This window comes from Castanea sativa, chromosome 3, assembly GCF_040712315.1.
Source record: "Castanea sativa cultivar Marrone di Chiusa Pesio chromosome 3, ASM4071231v1".
Taxonomy (NCBI): Eukaryota; Viridiplantae; Streptophyta; class Magnoliopsida; order Fagales; family Fagaceae; genus Castanea; species Castanea sativa.
Genome location: NC_134015.1, coordinates 21,146,981 through 21,171,506, shown reverse-complemented (window position 1 = coordinate 21,171,506; position 24,526 = coordinate 21,146,981). Strand labels below are relative to the sequence as shown.

Here is a 24,526-nt window from a genome sequence, read left to right as displayed (position 1 = left end):
GAATATGTAAAGTTGAAATTGCCTAAGATGAATTTGTAAAGTCAATATATTTATATATTTAATATAGTAAAAAAATCAAAGGTAAAAAACAAATATGAAAAAGATTAATTATGTGGCTAATGATCTTGCAATGAAGTGACTCAATAGGAGCGTAGTAGTACTAAATGTTACGCTTCAACTTTTAGATATATATAGATAAAGTTTATACGCATGCTTACTTTTTTTTGAATCCATTGACCTTACCGTGCATTCCATAATTGAAAAAACTTACCCACGCTTTCGAGTTTATTAACAAAAGTATGATTCTAAAAAAGAAGAAATTATTACAAAAGTATGAATAATCACATATTAATATGAAACTGAAGTTAACTCCACATCAGCTATGCCTGAATTTAGAAGAGGTTTACTAAGGCCAACTGACGTAGACGAATTAGTAGAACAACTACTACACGAGCATAATGGCTGACCTTTGATTGATCCCAAGTGACTAGCTGGTGTATGCGATAATCTACACATGTGCATTGAAGGCTCATCATACATTGGCACCGGCAATTTTGATGAAAGAATGGGAAAAGGAGTTTCAAAATTAAGTACATTTATAACTTGTCTTATAGAGGGTCGGATAGTGGGATCAGGATGGCAACACCACAAGCCAACTGCCATCAAGCAGTCCGTTTGCTTCTCATCAAATTCCATACTTAATCTTTTATCAACAGCTTCAAGGAGTTGGTGTTTTCCATAGAGGTCCCACACCCACTCTACAAGACTTACCTTGCTTGGTTCGGCCTGTAGTTGGATTGGCTTTCTTCCACATGTGATCTCAAGGGAAACCACCCCAAAACTATAGACATCAGATTCCTTGGAAGCCTTGCCAGTGATAGCACACTCCGGGGCTAGGCAGCCCAAAGTTCCTGCCAAAACAGTAGTTTGTGAGCCCAACTCATGGTCTACAAGCCTTGCAAGCCCAAAATCGCCTAGTTTGGCATTGAAATCTGAATCCAACATAATATTGCTTGACTTTATATCTCTGTGCACCACACATTGTTTCCATTCTTCATGAAGGTACAATAGTGCAGAAGCCAATCCAAGAGCTATTTTATACCTCACAGACCATGTTAGCATAATCTTTGCTCCAAATAGATGAGTATCAAGGCTTCCATTAGCCATGAACTCGTACACAAGAAGTAACTCACCTTGTTCATGGCACCAACCAATGAGTTGAACCAAATTCCTATGTCTTAAATGGCTAATGGTCTTCACTTCTGATGTGTACTCCTTTTTACCTTGCCTTGATCCTTTCGAGACTCTTTTAACTGCAACTTCTGTATTGGATTCTCTTAACAAACCCTTGTAAACACATCCGAATCCTCCTTGTCCGAGCTTCCCTCCTTCAGCAAAGTTGTTTGTTGCACGGATAAGTTCATGGTAAGTGAAACTTCTTGGGCCAGTTCCTTTTTCAAATTCATCATCGATACAAACATCATCAGCAAAATCTTCTGTGTTCACATTAGCCCCTTTTCTCCAACAAATGAACCAAAGTAGACCTAATGCACAACTCACTCCACCGAAACTCACTGCTAAACCAATGATCAACGCCAATTTGTTTTTCATGTTCCAATTTTTTGTGTTCACATTAGCCCCTGTTCCCGTGTTGTTTGTCTGAGAAACCCCATCTACAAGCTCCGAGGTTGAATTGAATGACCAAGAAAGTATTGTATTTGTCTCGGTATATGCACCTGTTGCCGCGGATAAACCAACACAAACCCATTCCGGTAAAACAATCCTCAAGTCAACAATATATGAAAGACTAAAATTCCCGCTGAAGACTGGATTATCGGCATAAGTAAGGAACACACTCAGGATTTTGATTGTAGAGTTATAACTTATCCATGTGTTTGCTATGGACCCATCGCTAATGCTACTATTCCATGTGACATTTGCCTTTGAGACAATGGAATTGACATCGATTCCAACATGATCACTGCTTGGATCATATTGGTTTTTGAAAGTGTCAAACTCAACTGCAACAATTTGATTATGAGTGCCGTTGAGAGCATCATCACTACTCAACAGTCCAAAAGCCCCGCCGGTTGAATTGTTGGGCATTTTAGAACCAAATGGAGCAATAAAGAAGGTGAGCCCATCAGCAGGCACAGCAGTAACAGCTTTAATGATGAAGGAGAAGTGAGTGGTGAAGTCTGCTAGCCACCCTGTGTTATTATCCCAAAGGCGCACTTGTTCAGAATATAAGGCACGACCAGCACTATAACTCAGTAATGCGGTTTGTGTATTCTTTGTTAGTTGGAGACCTTCTGGGTCCACGTATGCATCACCCTGAAAGGTTATACTGCTATCACTTGGTTGGAAACTAGAGAGGTTGAAGTAAACTGAGTTTGCATGGGGAAGTGACAATAAAAAGAAGATGATCATGAAGAGCTGATTGAGAAGAAGAGAATGGATTTTTTGAGTTTGAAGAAGGCTGGAGAGAGCCATGGTTAAATGCGTTGAGGAAAAAAAATGGTCTCAAGTTACTGGCTTATTAGGGGTTTGGAGTATTTCAACCATGTTATATGAACGTCCTACTTCAATTTATAAGGCTTATTTTTTTTTCTTAATTTATTTACTTTCATTGTTTTTATTGTAGTGTTTTTATTATAGTAAGCAATTTTAATTTGGTCAACTCATATACTCTCTCTCTCTCTCATGTTCAACTATCCTCATTGGTAGTATTTTCCCAGGCAAGAATCGGTTGTCCAGAATTGCCCGAGGGAGGATTTGCCTAGCTAGCACCAAATTTTAAACTAATAATTATTGACCTGGTATAAGCTACCGGGTCAATAATTATTAGTTGCCCGAGGGAGTATTTGCGTAGCTAGCACCAAATTTTAAACAAATAATTATTGATCTGGTATAAGCTTATACCAGGTCAATAATTATTAGTGTAATCTTAACATTCTCTCATGCGAGACAATTCCTAACCATTTGATCAAATTGCAAGCTAAGTATATATTGGAACATATATGATCATATATGTCATGACATGAGTGCAAATTTTAAATTCTAGAGTATTAAATCATAATCATTTTGATGATGAGGATTAGAGAGAAGTCTAGGGTCATACACAATGATTATTCACAGCCCAATGTGAGTGGTTAGCTTTTGATTCAATTTAAGATTGTGTTCCCGACATATTTACATTAAGATCATTATTCTAAAAATTGCATTATTAAAAATAAATATAAAACTAGGCAAAGGAAGCATTCAAGGGTTAAAGTAAGATTTAACTAGAAGTCAAATTGTGATGGTGTCATGAATAATTTAATATCCTATAGCCGCGTTTTCTAGAGCCGCGTTTGTAAACGCGGCCTAAGCGGCGCAGCAATAGACCCGCAGGGTCTGTAGCCGCGTTTTTGAACCACGGCTATAGGCTTCAGGTCTATAGCCGCGTTTTTCAAAAACGCGGCTACAGACCCGCTTGAGCCGCGGTTATTAACGCGGCCATGGGCTGCGGACTATAGCCGCGTTTATAAAAAACGCGGCTATAGCCCATCTGGCAGGTTCGTTTGCCAACCTTTCATACAAACTATAGCCGCGTTTGTAAAACGCGGCTATAGTTTCTATTTCTTTTATTTATCCTGCCCTCTTTTGTGGCTGTTTTTTCCCTGTTATCAAAACAGAAGAATTTTTCCCTGCTATCACAAGTTTCCAACACAACACAACCATCCAAAATAAACAAGTTCCAACACATGAAAAAAAATTTCCAACACAACACAACCATCCAAAATGTCTCTTTAGTTCTCTGCTATTACAAGAATGTCAAAATGTCTCTTTAGAAAAAGTGGTGAGCTGTGTATTCACAGCATCCAAGCAGCAGCACTTGATCCTGCAAAAATACAGTGCCAAAGTAGATCATAAGTACTTAAATTAATATGATGTATATATTGTGTGGTCATAGGGTCCACCACATGTGTGCATGATACATGGGATCCCACATGAATTTACATTAAGATGGTGACTGCCATGTGGTTCACTATCAGCACATTATTAACAAAGGACTAGTAGTTGATTTTGGCAATCTAAGTGACCAAAACTTTGGTATCCCTTGGATAGGGTACGCAAATAGGTGGGTTGGTGTTGATTTTGGCAGATCTAAGTGAGGTTTGCTTCACAACTAACTTGGATCTAGCAAGGATCCAATCAAATTAGTAGATAAATTTACAGGTGCTAAGTTAAAATTTTAAAGGAAGTGACACTTTATCCTGAAACACATTGAGGTACACAAACATGTTACCATGGAAAATTCTTGATGGTGAAACGGATGAAGCTTGGACTTATGATATCATAGAAAATGGATGGTTGAAAACTGAGGCGTGAGATTAAAAAGATTACGAGAAAAGATGTGGTAGACGGTAGTAAATCCTTTGTGACGGTTGCCACAAAGATTAGTGGCCAAGCTGGAATTGCATAATTAGAGCTAAGGGATGACTGATAATTAGAAGGTCAGAGAACAAATTGAATCAGATTTTCCTTGTGTAACATCATTTGAACAGGAAAAATTATGAGTGTTAAGCATGTTGGCAAGGCTTATTATTGGCATGTTATTATTTAAATGATTTAATAAACCAAAAATATTTTCCTATCCACTTCAAAAATAACCCTATTTGCAGAATTGTTTGTGGTCACAAAACCTGCCGAAGTTAGTTTGGCTCTAAGAGGATAATCTGTAGAGCATGGTGTTCCTAAGCTTTCTCACCAATTGAAGGGTTTAAGATTTGAGCATAGGTGGGCCATGTGAACATTCTATGAAGAAACACATAGAATATGTGATGGTTTTTGCTAGTTAAGCTGCCAACCAAAGGCTGCGAAATGGGGACATGCACAGAATTTGAGAAAGGGTCATCAAGGAAAGAAGAAGAAGACTGATCAGAACTGTTATTCAAAGTTCTCTTCAGCATCTTTTCACTCACGTTTATAGTAGGTTTTACACCCTTCCTACCTTGTTTGCTGCAATTTTTCGAAGTACAAATGTATTCTCAATTTCATTTAATTAAGTACCATATATATGAAGTTGTTTAAAGCTCAACCAACTAATTTAACTTCCAAGTTACCAAAGTAGGGCTTCTTGCAGACTTATTTAGTGAAGAAGCGTTGAGTCACTGACCTCTTGATGGCAAACCAAATTAAAGAAGATAAGGAAGACACGTATTCAAGGAAGCTAGAAAGATAAAAATTAGTCATAATCCTTGCTAATTCAACTCTATCCTCCAAATATTTTAAAAGATACAACAAATAAAACAAAAATAGAGGGTTGGTTGTAGACTTTGGTTAAAAACGCATTGACTATTCGAATGGCAAAGAAAAATGATGGCAACATATACACAAATAACATAAATAATTGAAGAGACTTAAACATGATTGGTATGGCATTTTTCCTAGGAAATTCCTAACTCTTTCCCACCTTTGAGATATATGTGATACTTTCAATCTATGTCTATGAGGTATATGTGGTCGTCATGCTCATACGTACTATAGCTTTGTTTTCCTTCAAACTTGGGACTAATTAAAGTGACACATATGGCAATTACTTGCGCTCCTTAACTTGTATTTCAATAACAAATGCAAGTTGCTTAAGCGAGAATCAATGAATGGCTTAAGCAGCGATGCTCGGCAAACAATTAAATCCACCAATATTATTAGTCAAATTGTATCAAATTCGTATACGGTTTCAACCCCTCAAGGCTTCCAATATCATCAAATCAGCAACTACATAAAATTTCATATAAGTGGGTGAAAAAGAGTTTTCACAAAATCAAAGGAACTCATTGCTGGGCAGGGACATCCAACATTTTACGTCTCCTGAATTGTCTGAAATGATATTCTCACAAATCTCATTTATTTTTTCAAATTAAGACAAGAGAATGAGAAAAACATTAGAAGCGAGAATGCATAGGCTTAGAGCATATTTTCTGCATGAAATATTGATTAATTTTCCAGAATGAGATTGGGATTGGGCATTTCTATGAATCTAACTTGAACTATCTTATGTTAAAGGTCTTGGCTACTAAAATGCCTATGACTACTAAAACAAAAAGAAAACTGTGTCTTACTTGTATTCACTCTTGAAAAGTCTTGAAGAGGTGGAATTTTTTTTTTAAAACCATTTTGGCAACTCTTTCAATGCCCAAATGATAGGGTGCAGTTTATATTGAGAAGGATGAATAAAGATTAAAAAATGACTTAAGCACCATTTGGTTAGTGCCACAAAAAGTACTTAATTGCTTTTTAAATACGAAAATTAGAATCATATGAAACAGGAATTATTTTTTGCTTTGAAAAATCATGTATTTGATGACCCAAATCAAAGCATGATGAAAATTAAAAAAACTAAACAAATTTAAGCAATTTCCAAGTGAACATACAATTAATGGCCAAACTAATTCCACATGTTCAACCAAAGTACTCCCAATACTAGACAACATTTTTTCTTCATCTTCATATTATTTTGTAGGTGATAAGGTCAAATCAACAACATTTACATACAAGAATGTGCTTGACAAGTAACTAGAATCTAAAATCAGTATATTTATAGCGGGTGCATATGAAATACTTACCAGTTGAGCTAAGGCTCAACGGCACATAGCCACATACACCTTTGATCATACTTGTTTTAACTAATGATAACACACCCAAAAAAAAAAAAAAAAAAAGGCCCGAAGCATGTAACCATGTTTCATCCACACCATGGACAATGATTTGAAAGGTCATTCACAACAGATGCAATGCAATAGGAATTTGACTAACAACAAACCACTTAGAAGAGCACATGTGAGATAAATGCACTACTACTTTCTATAACCAAAACAAAATAATAAACAAGTATTTAGAAGAATAGTGATGACCTGATCTCATTCTCACCTTGGAGACGCATTCCAACTCGGCGAACTTGAAAGCGAGGCCAATCGACGGCGGAGATTGAAAGACGAGGGCGGCCGTTGGATGGGTTGGGTTTGGAAGAGGAGGAGTCGGTGAGGCCGAATAAGAGCTTCGAAATGAGAGAGAGTTTGGGTTTGGGCAGGTGAGTGAGAGAGAGCAAGAAGGAGTCGATGGAGGAGGGGTTTCTGATTTAGGAATTTTTGCAATCTGATTAATTTAGGAATGATTTAGGGAATTTTTTTTTTATTTTATATTTATACTAAATGTTGAAGCTGCGTTTAATCAAACGCGGCTTCAACATTTAGGAGCTGCGTTTAATCAAACGCAGCTTCTGCGTTTAATCAAACGCAGCTTCTGCGGGTCTGGAGCTGCGTTTTTTAAACGCCGCTCTAGAAATAATTAAAAAAAAAAAAAAAGAAATCCCTAGAGCCGTGTTTCTAAAAACGCGGCTAAAATCCTACTAGCCAAACGCAGCCTCAACACCAAAGAACGCGGCTTCAGTGCGGGTCTATATCCGCGTTTAGTAAACTCGGCTATACGTGTTTCCTAGAGTTGCGTTTTTGTAAAACGCGGTCAAAACCCATGTCTGTAGCCGCGTTTTACAAAAACGCGGCTGAAAAACGCGGCCCAAAAGCGCGTTTTTTGTAGTGTACCGGTGAGTTCCAAAAACATCATGTTTTGATCAATTAAAAACTTCATTCTAAGTTCTATAATTTTCCTATTTTCATTAAAAAAAAATCCATAATTATTGAGAAAGACAGTTTCATGATGGATCACATCATCATATCATCATGAAAACACATACACTTGCCAAAAAGGAGATCCGAAATACTTCCTCACAAGATTTGATCGTGGAAAATGAAAATTATTATGGACTTGACAAAAATCTTATAAACAAATAATACAATCAAGTAAAGAGAACTAAAAAAAAATATTCACAATTACAAACAAGAGAAGAGCTCTCTCATAAAACCTAAACTCTAAATACACCAAAAAAAAAAAAAAAACCTCCCTTAATTACAAAGATTAGGATTTCAAATTATTACAACTAACAAGCGCTAGCTAAAAATTTATGTAACACTTTAGTGTTGGGTTAACTACTGCACAAGCAAAAAGATTCAAATGCCATAAAAAAGGGGGGTCAGCAAAGACACTCCAAAGACATGTGGGAATAGCATTAATCCTACGCATAAAAATTTGCTTGAGTTCACACTTCACATCCTTAATGTAACTTTAATTCGATCAGAGGTACTGACCAATAAATAAACCACATGACTACAAACTTTAGCTTGAATTTGGTTAAACGTCACAAATGAAGCTTCTTTGTCAATTCCATGCCAAGCTATCTAAAACTGTAAATAACAATCAATTTGAAGCAATGTTTGAACTTATGCAAATCGACTGACTTATTAATCATATCTATTGAACAATGCCAAGAAGAATTTTTCTCTCTCATCAACAATTTCACGAACAAAATGGAAGAAAATGTAAATGTACATTTGATCCTTAGTCATTGTATCCCTTATAAAATAAAAAATAAAAATACTTTTGATCCTTTGTCAAGTATCAACAGATGGTGCTGCAACTGCAAGCCTATCTACTTATTTTCTCTCAATTTTTGTTGGCATCTCTACATGTATATTTTCCAAAGCAATATTATTTGTTGGATTAGGAATTTAGGACATCCATAGCTTCGCATTGCCACATGCCAAAATTTTTGTTTGTTCCATTAAATTTCTCTACCTCAAATTTGGAAGTATATTTAGTCCATAGTTTTAATAGCCAATGGTTTTGTAGAGAACCCATCTGACATATTTCTCTCGAAAACTTGCTGGATCCATGAACCAATGAACAAAATTTCCAAAGAGAACAAATCATAGGTAGTGAACATTAGTTTTAATACCACTTTGATGTAACCATTGTTTAAAAACCAGACCGAGTCATCTGGTCAGATTGGGTTAACTTGTAACCGACCACCTTTCTATTTAAAACGTACAAAATTAGAAATTTATTTTTTCTGGAAACTGCTTGAATTGTGGTCAAAGTACCTGGTTTAGCGGGTTTGTTGATTTCTTCCTTAAAAAAAATTGCTACAAAATACCTAGAAATCAACCTATTTCGTTGTGAGAATAGCTTGTTGTTCGTCGGAAGCCGAAAGTGGTGTTCTCGTTCGTCTTTGTTGAAAGCCCATGCCCATCTCCTGTTTGCCGTATCTGTTTGGTTGGGGGAAGAGAGACTGAAGTGTGGGGGAGAAAAAGAGAGAGATGGAGACGTAAAGAATTTAAAAGAGATTGAAAGGAGAGACGTCAATTTTGATTGTTTTCGAGAGATGGAGAAAAGAGACTAAGAAAGGGGGAGGAGAGACATAAGAGTGCATGAAAGAGACTAAAAACAGATATGTTTGTGAAATTAAAACTGAAAATTGAAAGTCAAGGGAGGGGGCATTTGATACAAGAATTATATTCTACTAAAAAACTCTTACTTGTTTAAAATTAATGAGTCAGTAATTAGTTTTTGTTTAAATTTTTTTTTTGACTTAGCAATTTTAAATTAGTAAAATGGTAGACCACGTCACTTGTTCACCGTAAGGACATTATAATTTCTCCATTTAATACTGTGCATCTTCGTTGAGAAAGAAACACCCAAAAGTTCCAATTGATTTGCAAAATTATTGGCATTTGTGAAGAGATATTAGTCTTTTGTTCTAAACTAAAACAAGTCACGCATTCATTAGCTGAATTTTTTTTAAATTTTTTTATACAGGATGGAATTCTACTTTAGATTTTAGAATAATCTAAGTGTGTGTGTGTGTGAAATTTCCTCCTAAAAACTTGAACCTCGGCTCTTGTCTCTCACACCCCACAAACATTTATACTTGTGGAGTGACCATCGCACTAAGGGTGCGCGAAGGTCTCATTAGCTAACTATGAGAATTTTTCCCCCTTTGAAGTGCTTGTTTAAATTTAAAACTTGAAAGCATAATTATTTTTTAATTATATTTGTATATAATCTTTGAAGTGTTTCCATGTACAAAGATACTAAAATATTTTAAATAATAAGAAAATAGCTTCCGAATCTTTGTAGATAACTAGTAAGTTTCCCGTGCGATGCACGAATACTGTTGTAATGTTTTATGTAAATTTGTTTTTGGAAAATATTAGACATATATTATAGCATATTTATTATAAAATTTTGTTAGTAATGAGTTCATCATAAAAAGTAACAATTATAAATTGCTCACATATATCTATTATAATTATTTTGTTCAAATAATGAGAAATAATTAAAACCACTTAGAGTAATATTGCATAATAAAAGTTGATAAAAGCATATTAATTTATTCTATATTATTGATTTTTATTATATGATGTAATAAAAAGTTTCATTACGAAATCTTTTTTTTTTCTTCAATCTTTGTTATTAAAGTATGGTGATACTTGTTATCATCATTAGTTTCTTTATCTTCAACGTTTGAAGTTTAGTCCGTTCATATTTGTTTAATTTTTTAGCTTTCATCATTTTTTTTCCTTTTGTTGCATCATTTGTGTTAATCACTAATAAATTGACATCGAGAGATTCTTAATTGGATCTTACAAAGTTTGGACTTTGTCGCTAAAATTTTTCATAGTATTTCCATTTATATTAAATTTCAATGATGTTACAGTTTTTGTAAATATTTTTATTTTTGTTAATTTTGGAATAGTGCAGTAAAAAGAATTAATATAGCATATTGAATTGTGTATTTTTTTTTTCGTCCATACCTTTTTATCATTTGAAGGTGCATCAAAAATCTTAGCAATTATTTAATTTTCAAAACCATCCTTCAGATTGAATTCATTCAAATGAAGTAGAAAAATCCATTTTTTTTCCCTAATTTGTTTTTGAAATCACGTGGAATTCGTTCTCCAATATCAATATTTTTACAATAATTTAAATAAGTTGCACCTCAGTTTATTTTTCAGCAAAATATCTTGTAGATTCAATTAGGATTTTCTCGGCATTTCAATCAAATATCACAAAATTTGTTTTGATAGTTGCATAAAAAATTTAATTTGAATCATGTATCTGAAGTAGTTTGCAATTGTGTGTGTGTGTGTGTGTGTGTGTGTGTGTGTGTGTGTATAGTAGTTATAGTGAGATAAATATATTATAAATATTTGGAGAGTATGTAGTTAATGTGAGTGCCTCTAACTTTGGGATAGAAATGTTTATTTTTGTTTCATATTTTGCATATCAAAATGATTTTGCTTGTGGTTTGACATTTCTTTTACAAAGTACGCATAAAATGTAATACCAACCTATTGTTGTATCAATTTTACTTATTATTGCAATACCCTAACAGTTCATATCTTGCAATGAACTTTGAAATTAATATGTATTATTTTTTTAATGTAAATAATATGATGTATGATTATTTTTTTACGTAAATGATGAGTATAAATTGAAATGATTAACAAACCTGTTTCGTAGGATCTCATTCAATACATTTTATCTTTACTATTGTCTTCATAATATTTAAAGATAAATCCTCCTATGAAAATTTTTTGCATGTATTTTTGGTATTTCTTGTATAGGATCATGTTTTTTACCATTCCTATCATTGAATTTTTTTAAAAGAAAATATTAAGTTAATGGCATTTTGTGAGATAGTATATGATATTTATTAGACTTTTTTGTTATTATAAATTTTAAAAATATGCACTTGTCAATTATTTCAGCAACCTCAAGGATCTTAAGATTTATATATATTTTTGTTGCACTGGTCGATGACGAAGAATTTGTCTGCATAAATTGCATAGAACATTATTAATAGACAAAAGCATATTGAATTGAAATTGGGGAAAAATGAAGACATTATTTCATGAGGATGAGATTTTCTAGAAGTATCAGCTATACGTGGGGGAGGAAGAAGAGAGTTTGTAAGAGGGTAAGAGTTTTTGCTTTGATTTACACATGGGAATGGTCAAACTTGGGTCATAATCTGAAAGGTAAGAACTAGCTTGAGTTTTTCATAAGGTTTGGTCTATTTTTAAAAGATAGTTTATTTTATAGTGAATTAATTTTGGTCTAATGGGTTTGACTGTCAATAACAATCCATATTTTATATAATAGTAAAAAGAAATTACTATGATCTATCGGGGAACATTAAAAAAAACTTAATAAAAATAGGTAAAAAAATACTAAATTTATATAATAATAAAAATAAGTTACTATGATCTATTGGGTAACGGTTAAAAAAACTTAATGAAAAAAGGTAAAAAAATGTTAAATGTAATATTAGAGTGCCACGTGGCAGGACAGTAAAAAGAAGTTACTATGATCTATTGGGTAATAGTAAAAAAAAATAAAATAAAAAGAGGTAAAAAATGCTAAATTTATATAATAGTAAAAATGAGTTACTATGATTTATTGGGTAACGGTTAAAAAACTTAATGGAAAAAGGTAAAAAAGGATATTAGAGTGTCAGATAGCAGGACCTCATACACTCTCACATGAGGTCTCTACTTTTATATATATATTGATTGATTGTGGAAATTATTAGTTTATCTTTAATTAGAATATATTTATCCTCTTTTGACATTTTTTTTAGTCAAGATTGCTAAAATCTGAACATTTATTTAATTTTGTTCATATTAATTAATTATTAAAATAATTTATATGTCATCACTGTTAAGCCACTTGTTGAACCCCAATTCAACTTTAAAACCTTGAACTCTTTTATATTCGGTTTTTTGAATGGTTCAATTTTTAAAACTAGAAAGAACAATAGACAACTACGTATAAGAAAATAATACCAAAAATTTACGTAGTTTAACTTTTGGCTTACATTTGCAAGTAGAGATGGGGAGAAATTTTACTAATGAGTCCCAGTGGTATCCTAGCAACATTTGTGCCTAGTCACTTCCAACAACCTACAATCAATATTGGCTTTTATCCAATCGCTTCTGTACATTCAAATCCGAATTTCCACTCTTTGTCCCTTAATACTCTCAATTCGGGAATTTCCATTAATTACATATGGCAACCCAACACCCCCCCCCCCCCCCTCCTCCCTCTGTCTATATTTATTATTGAAGTAGAGTAAACGTAGATTTTAGATTATGTCAATCTCTCTCAAAAAAAGAAAAAGAAAAAGATTGTGCTAACCTATTTAAAATTTAACTATTGTTAAATTTAATTATGGTTAAAATAAAGTAGAGTTATAATTTTTTTTTTAAATATAAGTTGATACAATCTTGACCTAAGATTTACTTCACCTTAAATCATGAACCTAAATGGCCCTCACCATTTCACCTGGAAGTGGAAATAGAGAGGATCCAAATTCCTCAAAACCATTGCCCTCCACTTCTTACCAACCCAATCTCAAATTTGCCCTTATTGTCATGAATACAAATCTACTCTTCCACACTTTGTGTTCTACTTAATACTTCATCAATCCCAATTTGTCATGTATTTGTTCGATTTTCCTAATAAATTAACTAAAGTTTAAAATGGAAAAAAAAAAATCCAAGCACATGACAAACAATGTTGGTGGAAACATAAATTGGAATACAAAAAGTGAGATAAAAGATTTGTATTTCATTGTCATCCCTTAGAAATTTCAATACATGTCTTCCAGGGTTGCCACTATGGCCCTATGATCTATAACACCACAAGGCAAACTCTATTTTCGTTTACCCTAATCAGACTCCTTGGTTGGGTCAAAAGACTCAAAATAACCTCATCTTCATAAATGCACACACTAGTACCCCCCCGACCATAGAATTAGTAAAGCTTAACACAAGTGACAATGTTACAGGGGAGATGGTATATCATGTTTCAGGTATATACACTCAACCTCTAACAACACGTGGGACCAACAAAACTACTAAATTGCTTGGGTTAGAAGTTAGAACAACTTGTTTGGGTTGCTCAAGTAGTAGAAAAACTGTTGGGTTTTATTAAGTTTTAGGGTAAATTGTAAATTATACCTCTAAAGTTTAGGGTATTTGAATTTTATATTCTAAAGTTTCAAAATTTGGATTTTACCTCCTAAAATTTGGATGTATTTGGATTTTACCTCCTAAATTTTAGAGGTTTTTTTTTTATTATTTTACTTTCTAAAGTTTGGGGATGTTTAGATTTTACACTTTCAAGTTTCAAAATTTAGTACCTCAAAACTTTAAATGGTAAAATTTAAGTTCTAAAACGTTAGGGTATCAAATCCAAACAACCCCAAATTTTAGGGGGTAAAATCTTAATACTAAAACTTCAAGGTATAAAATCCAAACACCCTCAAATTTTTTAGGGGTATAATTTGAAGTTTACCCTAAGTTTTACTAGTTAAATTGAATAAATGGTCCAATTAAACGGCCAGATTGATTTAGATATCAGCTCACTAGATTAGTGGATAAACCTACCGAGTTTAATAATCATGCTTTCAACTTAGGGGATGAGAAGTGAGTTGACAAACTATGGTTCCCTATTTCTATATTTATATATATATATATATATATATATATATATATATATATATATATATATATATATGTATGTATGTATGTATGTATGTATGTAGGTATGTATGTATGTAGGTATGTATATAGGGTAAGATTTAGGTACAATACTTAAGTGCTGTTCCTTAGGTTCCCTCATTAAGATTCTGCCATGTGAATTTTTCTCATGGAATAGAAATGTATTTTTTAGTTAAGTAATTACATGGCTGAATCTTAAGAGGGGAACCTAAGGAATAACACCTAAGATACTGTACCTAAGTTTTGTCTATATATATATATATATATATATATATATATATATATATATTAAAAAAGAAAAACCTAAATTGCTCTTGCAATGAAGCAGGGATGGACCCAGGTGGGGGCCTAAAGGGGCCCGGGCCCCCTTGGGTCCAATTTTTATTTTTATATTTTTTATATAGTTATAATGTATTTCATTTTTGTAGTTGGCTTTCCTTCCAAAACCTTAGGCCCTCATTCTCCTTAATAAGCCTAACTAACCTCACCTAAATAGCAACTATCCAACCAAAAAACTTAACAAAAACAATAAAAACATTTACAATGGTGATTGTATTTTAGCAAAAAAAAAAAAAAAAAATTAGCACCAAAGAACCAAAAAATCATGCGTTATTAGAGAAGCAAAAGCTAAATTTTTTGCAACTATAGTAAACTAGTATAAATACTAGTTAACTGTAGCAAGTTATTAAAAATAAAATGAAATACAATATTTTTTAAGATTCTATCTCTTCCTTCAATTAAAAACTCAAATTTTCTCGCTTCCTTTATTATTTTAATGAGTTGTTCATATTATTTTAAATTGAAGTGATAAAAAATAGAACATTTGATATTGAATGCATTGTAAAGTGAGATGGTAAAATAGATAAAGTAGCTTTTTGAGGTGCTAAAAGCTAAAATTTTTAACACCACTACTATAAATGCTCTAACTTCAAAAAAAAAAAAAAAAATCATAGTTAGCCTAGTATTAAAAAACACATTATTTTGTTTCTGTTGGTAAATGGTTACATCTTAAGGTAGTAAGAAACAACGATTTTGAGTATTTATAATTTTTTAATACTATATGCATACCTATTTGGATATATATTTTTTGAACTCTAGCCCGCTAGCTTAAAATTTTGGATCTATCCCTGCAATGAAGTACGGATTTTCATTCCAAAATGTTTAACAATAGTAATAAAATGATAAGTATAAGGCATATTCTTAAGTATTAACTTTGACCGGACTAGTTTAGGAGCTTTCTCTCTCGTTTCTATGCGAGCTTACTATCTCCCTTGGGCTTACTGAGGGTTTGTATTTTATTTTGTTTGATTGGATTGTGGGTACCTCTAATGGCAGGCGAGGAGATCCAAAGTATGGAAAAAATGAAGCTGATTCTAGAAGAGGAGGAGGTGATAGAGATTTCGGATGAGGGTTGTTTGAAAGATATAGAGGAATGCTCACAGAGTCTAATTGGTAAGTTCCTTACATGTAGACCTTTCAATAAGAAGGCGGCCCAGAATACATTGAGGAGAGCTTGAGGTTTGGCCGAGGAAATTCAGATAGTAGAGGTGGGTTCAAACTTGTTCCAATCAAGCTTGGGGTTTGATTTTGATCTTGAACGCGTGCTCAAGGGGGGACCTTGGACCTTTGATAACCAAGCCTTGATGCTTCGACGGTGGCAACCAGGAATGACAGCGACTAACGTTTAGTTTGATACGATTGCTATGTGGATACAAATATGGGATGCACCATTTGATATGGTATCCCTAACAGTCGCTGCGGAGATAGGGAAACGTCTGGGGGAGGTTGTTGAAGTGGAGAAGCGAACGTCACAGGATACACAGAATCTATTCATGAGGGTGAAGGTAGCACTTTCGACATCCAAGCCGTTAAGGAGGGGGGCATTTGTTTGCAGTTCAGAGGGTCAACGAACGTGGGTCACATTCAAGTACGAGCGGCTTCCCATGTTTTGTCATTTTTGTGGAGTGTTGGGGCATAATCTTAAACACTGTGCCAAGCATTTTGCTTTGACGAAGAATGGTGGGGAGGTGGCTTGCCAATATGGTGACTGGTTGAAAACAAATGGAGGGCGAAATCGGGCTTTTTCACGGAGAATGGAGTCAAATCCAAAGAAAGAGCATGGGAAGACTGGTGAAGAACTTGTCAGAGACACGAGCCGTCAGGAAGTGCAGGTGGACGGAGATACACAGGCAGCGAACGTTACGAAAAGCACTAATGAGGCATTAAATGAGAGCGCAAATCATGGGATTGAGGCAGATTTGGGTCAGGAGGGCAGTGTAACCGATGGAACAAATAAGGAATGTATGGGCACGTTACCATCAATCATTAAGCCAGCTGGAGCTGATTCAACGATTGTGCATGTCCCAATCCGGTCTGAACCGAAACAAGTGGAGATCAATTCATCCACGCTGCTCCTTGTGCACGTGACAAGTATAAATTAGATTGGGCCGCAAGAAAACAAACCTAGGCCCACTTGGACAAGGCTTGCATGCATGGATTATGGGCCGCAGGGGAAAGATGTAGATGTTATTAAGCCCATGTTGGGTAAACGAGGGCTGCATGAAGTGGAGGACGCTTCAGATATGGGGACTATAAGTAAGGAAAATAAGAGAGGTAGAAGACAGACTAAGATACAGAAAAATGAAACAGCAGGGGTGATGGAGCACCCTTGCCGAACACAATGAGGCTATTATCATGGAGCTGCCAAGAGAGGGCTTGGGAACCCTTGGACAGTTCGTAGCCTCCGCAAACTTGTGCGGGATCAAGCTCCTACGGTGTGGTTCTTGATGGAGACACGCCTTGACAGAGAAGGATTTGAAAATAATTGCGGTGATTTAACGTTTCAAAATAAGATGATAGTGAAGAAACCGAATTCTGGGGGTGGGTTGGCGCTATTGTGGAAGACACATGTTCAACTTGACATAATAAACTATACAGAGAACCATATTCTTGCAAAGGTGGTGGAAGAGAACGCTTTCGCATGGACGCTAACGTGCTACTATGGTTGGCCGGAGGCAAGCCAAAAACATAAGACTTGGGCGATGCTGTCTCATCTTTCTTCATTAGTGCTGGGTCCATGGTGTTGTATTGGCGATTTCAATGCAATACTACAATCTTCGGAGAAGCTAAGCAGATTCCCACCTTCATTCAAACAGATGGACGAGTTTCACATGACTCTAGACTCTTGCAATCTTGCTGACTTGGGTTTTATTGGATACAAGTATACATGGAACAATAAGCGGCCAGGGGCAGCAAACACATGGGAGAGATTGGACAGGGCGGTAGCAAACGCTGAATGGAGAGGTGAATTTTCGGCAAGCACAGTGACCCATCTCTTCTCACATGCATCAGACCACCGTCCTTTGGTCTTACAAATAAAGGAGTGGAGAAACAAAAGTAGGATGTCACGAGCTTTCAAGTTTGAAGAGTCGTGGCTTCTTTGGGAGGATTGTGAAAGAGTAGTTTCGGAGGCATGGGATAATGCAGGAGGTGCTCATACAGGTTTGAACAAAGCAAAGGATAAGATCAACAAGTGTGGTGAGGAATTGGCAGCCTGGGGGTCCACCAAAGTTCATCTTGAGGCAGAGGAATTTAAGGAGCTACAAAAGAAGCTTGAACAACTTAGCATGTAAGATGCAACTGAAGGGAATGGTGCAAGTATTTTGGAAGCCAGCAAGAAACTTGATGATCTGTTGCTTAAGCAGTAAATATATTGGGCCCAACGATCACGGATATCATGGTTGAAACATGGAGATAAAAACACCAAATATTTTCACTCTAAAGCTTCACAACGGCGGAGGAGGAATATGATTCAGGGGATTAAGGACAAGCACAATAATTGGGTGGAAGAAATTGAGGGTATTGCTGGTGTGGCGACGGAGTACTTTGATAATATTTTTAAATTAGGTGGATGTGAAAGAATGGATGAATGCCTAGAAGCAGTGCAACATAAGGTGAATGCAGATATGCAGGAGATTTTATCCAGGGAGTATAGTGCTGATGAAATCAAAGCAGCGTTATTCCAAATGGGACCAACAAAGGCTCCTAGACCTGATGGTATGAATGTTCTTTTTTACCAAAAATTTTGGCATATTGTTGGTGATGAGTAATTGCTGCCGTTCTAGATTTTTTGGTCACTGGTAACATGAATCCTGATTTAAACTATACTCATATTGTACTTATTCCAAAAGTTAAGGTGCTTGGAAAAATGACAGATTATAGACCTATTAGCCTATGTAATATCATGTATAAAATCATTTCCAAAGTTATGGCTAACAGGTTAAAACAGATACTCCCCCAACTAATCTCTCATACACAAAGTGCCTTTGTCCCAGGATGCCTCATAACGGACAATGTACTCGTGGAATATGAGATGCTTCACTCTATGCATTGCAGGAAAACAGGGAAGAAAGGGATGCTAGCTCTGAAATTGGACATTAGTAAAGTTTATGATAGAGTTGAGTGAGATTTCCTCAGAAAAATGATGTCCAAGTTGGGGTTCCCAAATGCATGGATTGAGAGAGTGATTACATGTGTTTCCACCCCATCCTATTCAGTTCGCATAAATGGCAAGGCATTTGGTCATATCACACCAACAAGGGGGCTTCGTCAAGTAGATCCTTTATCTCCCTATTTATTCCTCTTATGTGCAGAGGGGTTTACTGCTTTGCTGGCTAAAGCAGAGGTAGAAGGGAGACTTCATGGGGTGTCTATTGGAAGGAGAGCACCGGTGATCTCCCATCTATTATTTGCTGATGACTCATTGCTGTTTTGTCGAGCAACACAGGAGGAGGTGCGGTGTATTTCAAATACCTTACAGTTGAATGCAGCATCTTCCGGACAATGTATCAATTTTGAGAAGTCCTCTGTTTATTTTAGTAGCAACACAAAGGGAGTACAAAAAGAGACAATCCAAAGTGAGTTGGGTGTGAAGGAGGTAGATCGTTTTGAGTCTTATTTGGGGCTTCCTACATTGGTGGGACGTGTAAAATATCAAACTTTCTCTTTTTTGAAGGATAGAGTTTGGCGGAAGATTCAAGAGTGGAAGGGGAAACTACTCTCTAGAGCAGGCAAGGAAGTGTTGATTAAGGCGGTGGCCCAATCCATCCCAACTTATACAATGGGAGTTCTCCAATTGCCGGTCAAGCTATGTAATGAATTAAATGCAATGTGTGCAAAGTTTTGGTGGGGCCAATTAGGGAATGAGAAAAAAATCCATTGGAAGAGTTGGAATGTGTTGTTTCAACCTAAGAAGGAAGGGGGTATGAGCTTTAGAGATTTGAGGAATTTTAATTTGGCAATGCTAGCAAAGCAAGGGTGGAGATTGCTACAAGAACAAGACTCTCTTTTGTAGAGATGTTTTAAGGCACGATATTTCCCTCGTTGCAATTTCTTAGAAGCTCCGGATGTCCCAAATAGCTCTTATGTGTGGAAAAGTTTATTGGCGGCTCAACCTATACTTAAAAAAGGGTGTTGTTGGAGGGTGGGAGATGGTTCTTCAATAAGGGTAACTAAAGACAAGTGGATTTTAAACCATCCTACTAATATGGTTATCCACCCACCATTGGAGGAGGATGGGACTGGAGGGTGTCTGATATTATTGATTGGAGAATCAAGGAATGGGACAAGGAATTAATTGAGGCTAAATTCCATAGAGATGATGCCGAGGCAATCCTTTGCATGCCATTAAGTCGAAGACAAGCCTCTGATCTGATTATCTGGTTGGACACGAAGAATGGGGAGTATTCCGTGAGATCGGGCTACCACGTTGCTAGAGAACTCTCAAGACAGGAAGGTAGTAAGGGAGAGAGCTCAAAGGCAGGTTTGGATGGGTTGGTCTGGCGGCATTTGTGGAAAATGCAAATTCCAAATAAGATAAAGGTATTCGGGTGGAGAGCATGTCAAAATGCTCTGCCAACCCGAGAGAACTTGGCCCGGTGTAAAGTTGTAAAGGATGGACGGTGTGAGGTTTGCAAGTTGGATGCTGAATCGGTGGCTCCTGTGCTCTGGCAGTGTGAGGTAGCGCAAGATATATGGGCAGGGAGTATAAGGAAGTTACAGAAGAGCATCACTGGGCACTCTGATTTCATTCCGTTGGTTGTAAGTTTGATTCAAAGACTAACAGAGGAGGAGCTGGAGCTATTCTGGGTTCTATGCTGGACAATTTGGAACCAACGGAACCGAGTTATGCATGGAGGAAAAATACAACACCCTTCTATCCTCATTCAGCGAGCAAGAGACCTCTTGGCCGAGTACAAGGATAAACAATCTCAGCTTGTTACCTCAGTGATCATGGAGTCTGTTCAGCAGTGGAGACCACCCTCAGGGTCAGCTTTCAAACTAAATTTTGATGCCGCGATTTTTGCGAATTCGAAATCGTCAGGAGTGGGTGTTATTATCCGAAACAATTTGGGAGAGGTGTTGGCTGGTTTGTCTGCCCGTGGTCCGTATGTGGTGAACAGCGAGGAAGCTGAAGTGCTAGCATGTAGAAAAGCACTTGAGTTTGCCCTTGACTTGGGGTTCTTGGACCTGGTAGTTGAGGGAGATAATGCCACGGTAATGAAAAATATGGTATCTCTGCATCCTAACAGGTCTACTCTAGGACATATCTATGATGATATTAGAGCCTTAGCTACGGGTTTTAGGAGTTTGTCTATAGAATGTATTAAGCGGAGTGCCGACGCTGTTGCACATTGCTTGGCCAGCCATGCCAGTCAGACAGTTGAGGATAAAATTTGGTTGGAAGAGTCACCTCCACCAGCACTGAAGGCCTTGTATTTGGATGTAATTTTCTTGAATGAATGAAGGAATACCCGTTTTGCTTTCAAAAAAAAAAAAGAAGGATTGACTTTGACATACTGTCTTCTTCTTCTTCTTCTTCTTCTTCTTCCAAAAAAAAAAAAGAAAAAAAAATTTGTCACTCATAGCAGAATCAATATCTTTATATATATAACCAACCGAAATCTCACAATTTTTCACGTTAGCACAATATTTAAATAAAATTATCATTTTATAAAAAATAATAATTTTTAAAATTATATTTTTAAAACAAACTTAATAAATAGTGAAATTCTATCTCTCTAATAAGTCTAACTTAAACTCAAACTCAAACGTTGGTAATTTATCTACAAATTTGCAAAATTTCATTTAAGAATTAATTTATTTTCTTAAAATTTACAAACCGATTTCTTTTTAAAGGAGAAAACACCCAAATGTAAACACTCAATAATTCTCAAACTATTTTGTAGCTACCTTTTTTTTTTTTTTTTTTGAAACCCTATGTTATTTTGTTTTTTTTCTTTCAAGGAGATTGCCTCTATGTCATAATAGCACCATAGGAACCTACAGAGAACATCTCATGGGCGGGAACATAATCGAAGATGCTAAGAAGCCTAAGATGGTTACAACAGGTTTTGGTGATTGTAGTTCTCTTCACGTAAAGCAATAAGCTAATATAACAAACAGATTTGCGGCAAACTCTTTTTCTTTTTTCTTTTTAAGTTTAGACCCATTAAAATTTAACACTTATTGCTTCATGGGTTTGAGTACTTTTTTGTTTTTCTTATATTTTTCTTTTGAATAATCATATATATTTTTGAATTGTTTCAATAGTTTATTCTTTAATTATATATCTTTTTTGACATTTTGGAAGTTTTGACATCTGAATTTATATTAGTTTTTGCACTATTTGAACATGTTTTAGCAGATTTCAATAATTATACCATGCATTATTCTTTTGAAGGTAATCAATTTTTCTTTTATATGATTACACAATATTGTGTAATTATATACATTTTGTTTTGTTTCAAAAATTTATAGAAAGTAAATTTATGATTCTTGAATATTTTTTTTGTCTTTCAAAAGTTTTAACATTTGAATTATTCTTTTAATAGTTGCATATCTTTTTCTTATATTTCTTTGTTGTGTAATCAGCGCGCGCGCGCACACACACATATATTATTTAGGGCAAAACTTAGATACAGTTCCTTAGATGCAGTACCTTAGGTACCCCTTCTAAAATTTAGCCACTTGTCAGACTAAATAACTCAATTAACAGTGTTAACAAAGTCCGTTTATCTGTCTCTTTCTTTTCAATTTTGTTTTCAATTTCCCAAGATGTTAGAGGACCCATGAGCAAAACCCAGCCTCTTTAGCTTTTCAATCTCTCAGACTTCTAAATTTTTAAAGAAATCAAGATTTTAGAAGAACGAAAAAGCTGACTTTTTTTTTTTTTTTTTTTTTATTTTTAAAATTTGATAAACTTCAATATATTAAGCTAAAAACAAAATACAAGATGGGCCAACTTCCATACAAACTTCAGCTAGCCAGGGAGGAAGATTGGCCGAATTAAAAAAACAAGAGCCTTTGGTAGTAAGAGCAAACTTTGCTGCAGAATGTGCAGCAGAGTTGCAAACTCTTCTTGCCCAAACAAAACAGCAAGACGAAAAGGAAAAAGCTATCCAGGCATTGCGTTGTCAACTAAAGGATTTTTGCTTCTTGTCTGCGGCTAGGGACATAGTTAGAGAAGCAGAGAACTTGAACGGACAATAAACAATTTCATGTAATCATAGATCTATGAACGACCATACCCAAAAACCCCATGTTTGGAATCCAAGCAAAACCATCATGTTCTAACAACCAAAACAAACCCAACCCCCAAACCCACATAAAATCAAACGAGGAGAGGAGAAAAGATAAATTAAAGGAAAACTAAAGAACAAACAAAGAAAGAGAGGAGGAGGAGGAGGAGGAGGACGATCGGCGGCCACCGCATACTGGTGTGCTTCCGATGATTCCAGAGCTCATGGGTTTCAGGCTTTTAGCCTTGGGGGCCTAGGCTAGACTTCAGCGGGAAGAGAAAACCCAAAAGAGACCATGAGAGTGGCTAACGGTGGCCTGCTGTGGCTGCCCTTGACAGCAGCCATGGAGATCCGGTGGTGGAGAGATCTTCAAGTTTGAGATGAGAGTGAGATGATGGAGGGATATAGTTAACAGAATTAGAGGGAGGGTATTAACACCGTTAGCTAAATTATTTTAATAAGACAGATGGCTGAATTTTAAAAAGGGTACCTAAAGTACTGAATGTAAGGTACTGTATCTAAGTTTTGCCCTATTATTTATAATTTGTAGACTTTGAATCTTTTTATTCCTTTCAATGGTTATTGCCATTGATTATCCTTTTGAATATAACTCATCTTTCTCTTATATTGGTTTCTTTATCAAATTGTAACACAAATTGAAGTCAACAAGAACAAATCATGTAATTGTGTGGTTTCTTAATCGATTTAAGATTTTATTAAATTATTTAAGTTTACCTCAAAAATAACTATGCATAACACGGGTTAGCGACTAGTTATTATGTAGTTTTAAAGCTTGTGAAAATGATATCAATGTCACTTATGGGTTTTGGATGAGGTGGGAGTGGGAGTCGGATAGAGCCACTTTGGTTGGTCCCAACTCTTAGCTTCAAGGCTAAGCAACTACATATTTATCATCAGGACTGGACGTTATAGACTGAAACTCTCTAAAAAAAAAAAAAAAACTAAGCAATTGCATGCAAAAAAAGGAAATAATTTTGCCACTTTTGGAATCTCTCTCTCTCTCTCTTCAAAATTGAAATTTTCTTCGATTTAGATTTGGGCCCCATTTGAAGAAAGAGGTGAACCCTTGATAACCTTGTTACGTGGTATGAGATTGATTGACCTTGGAATTGGGCTTTATATTGGTCCTATGTTGTCAACGCTACAAATCCTTTTGTACCAACGTTTGTAATTAGACACCGAAGGCCAAAAATAATTAATCAGCCAGCTTTGCGTCCTAGCTTTTCTATTTTTATTTGATTTAATTATTATTTTCAAGTAAAATGGTATATTATTTAAATATTAAATTTTAGACCATAAAAAATTTGGAAAAACAATAAGGATTGCGTAGGCTAGAATCCTAAATCCAAATCTGAATTTGACTTATATTTAGTGCAAATTTATTTAGATTTCTTCTTGAATTTGGGCTTGAATTGGATTGGGCTAATTTTATTTAACTTCATTACCAACCTTGTAAAAATTTAGTCATTAGCTTTCTTC

The 24,526-nt window shown here is 35.4% G+C and overlaps 2 protein-coding genes across 2 annotated transcripts; one reads left to right on the top strand and one right to left on the bottom strand.

The window, feature by feature from the left end:
• Positions 1–348: 348 nt before the first annotated feature.
• Positions 349–2,493, bottom strand: LOC142626808 (L-type lectin-domain containing receptor kinase IX.1-like). The gene has a single exon (XM_075800525.1). It carries the CDS (start codon positions 2,491–2,493, stop codon positions 349–351), a length of 2,145 nt encoding a protein of 714 aa, XP_075656640.1.
• A 14,740-nt stretch (positions 2,494–17,233) lies between these two features.
• LOC142628668 (uncharacterized) lies at positions 17,234–18,079 on the top strand. The gene has a single exon (XM_075802716.1). The coding sequence runs from the start codon at positions 17,234–17,236 to the stop codon at positions 18,077–18,079; it is 846 nt and encodes a 281-aa protein (XP_075658831.1).
• The last annotated feature ends 6,447 nt before the right edge of the window (positions 18,080–24,526 follow it).

Coding starts and splice junctions, on each gene's coding strand:
- LOC142628668 (XM_075802716.1), top strand. CDS start 17,234: ATGGAGACACGCCTTGACAGAGAAGGATTTGAAAATAATTGCGGTGAT.
- LOC142626808 (XM_075800525.1), bottom strand. CDS start 2,493: ATGGCTCTCTCCAGCCTTCTTCAAACTCAAAAAATCCATTCTCTTCTT.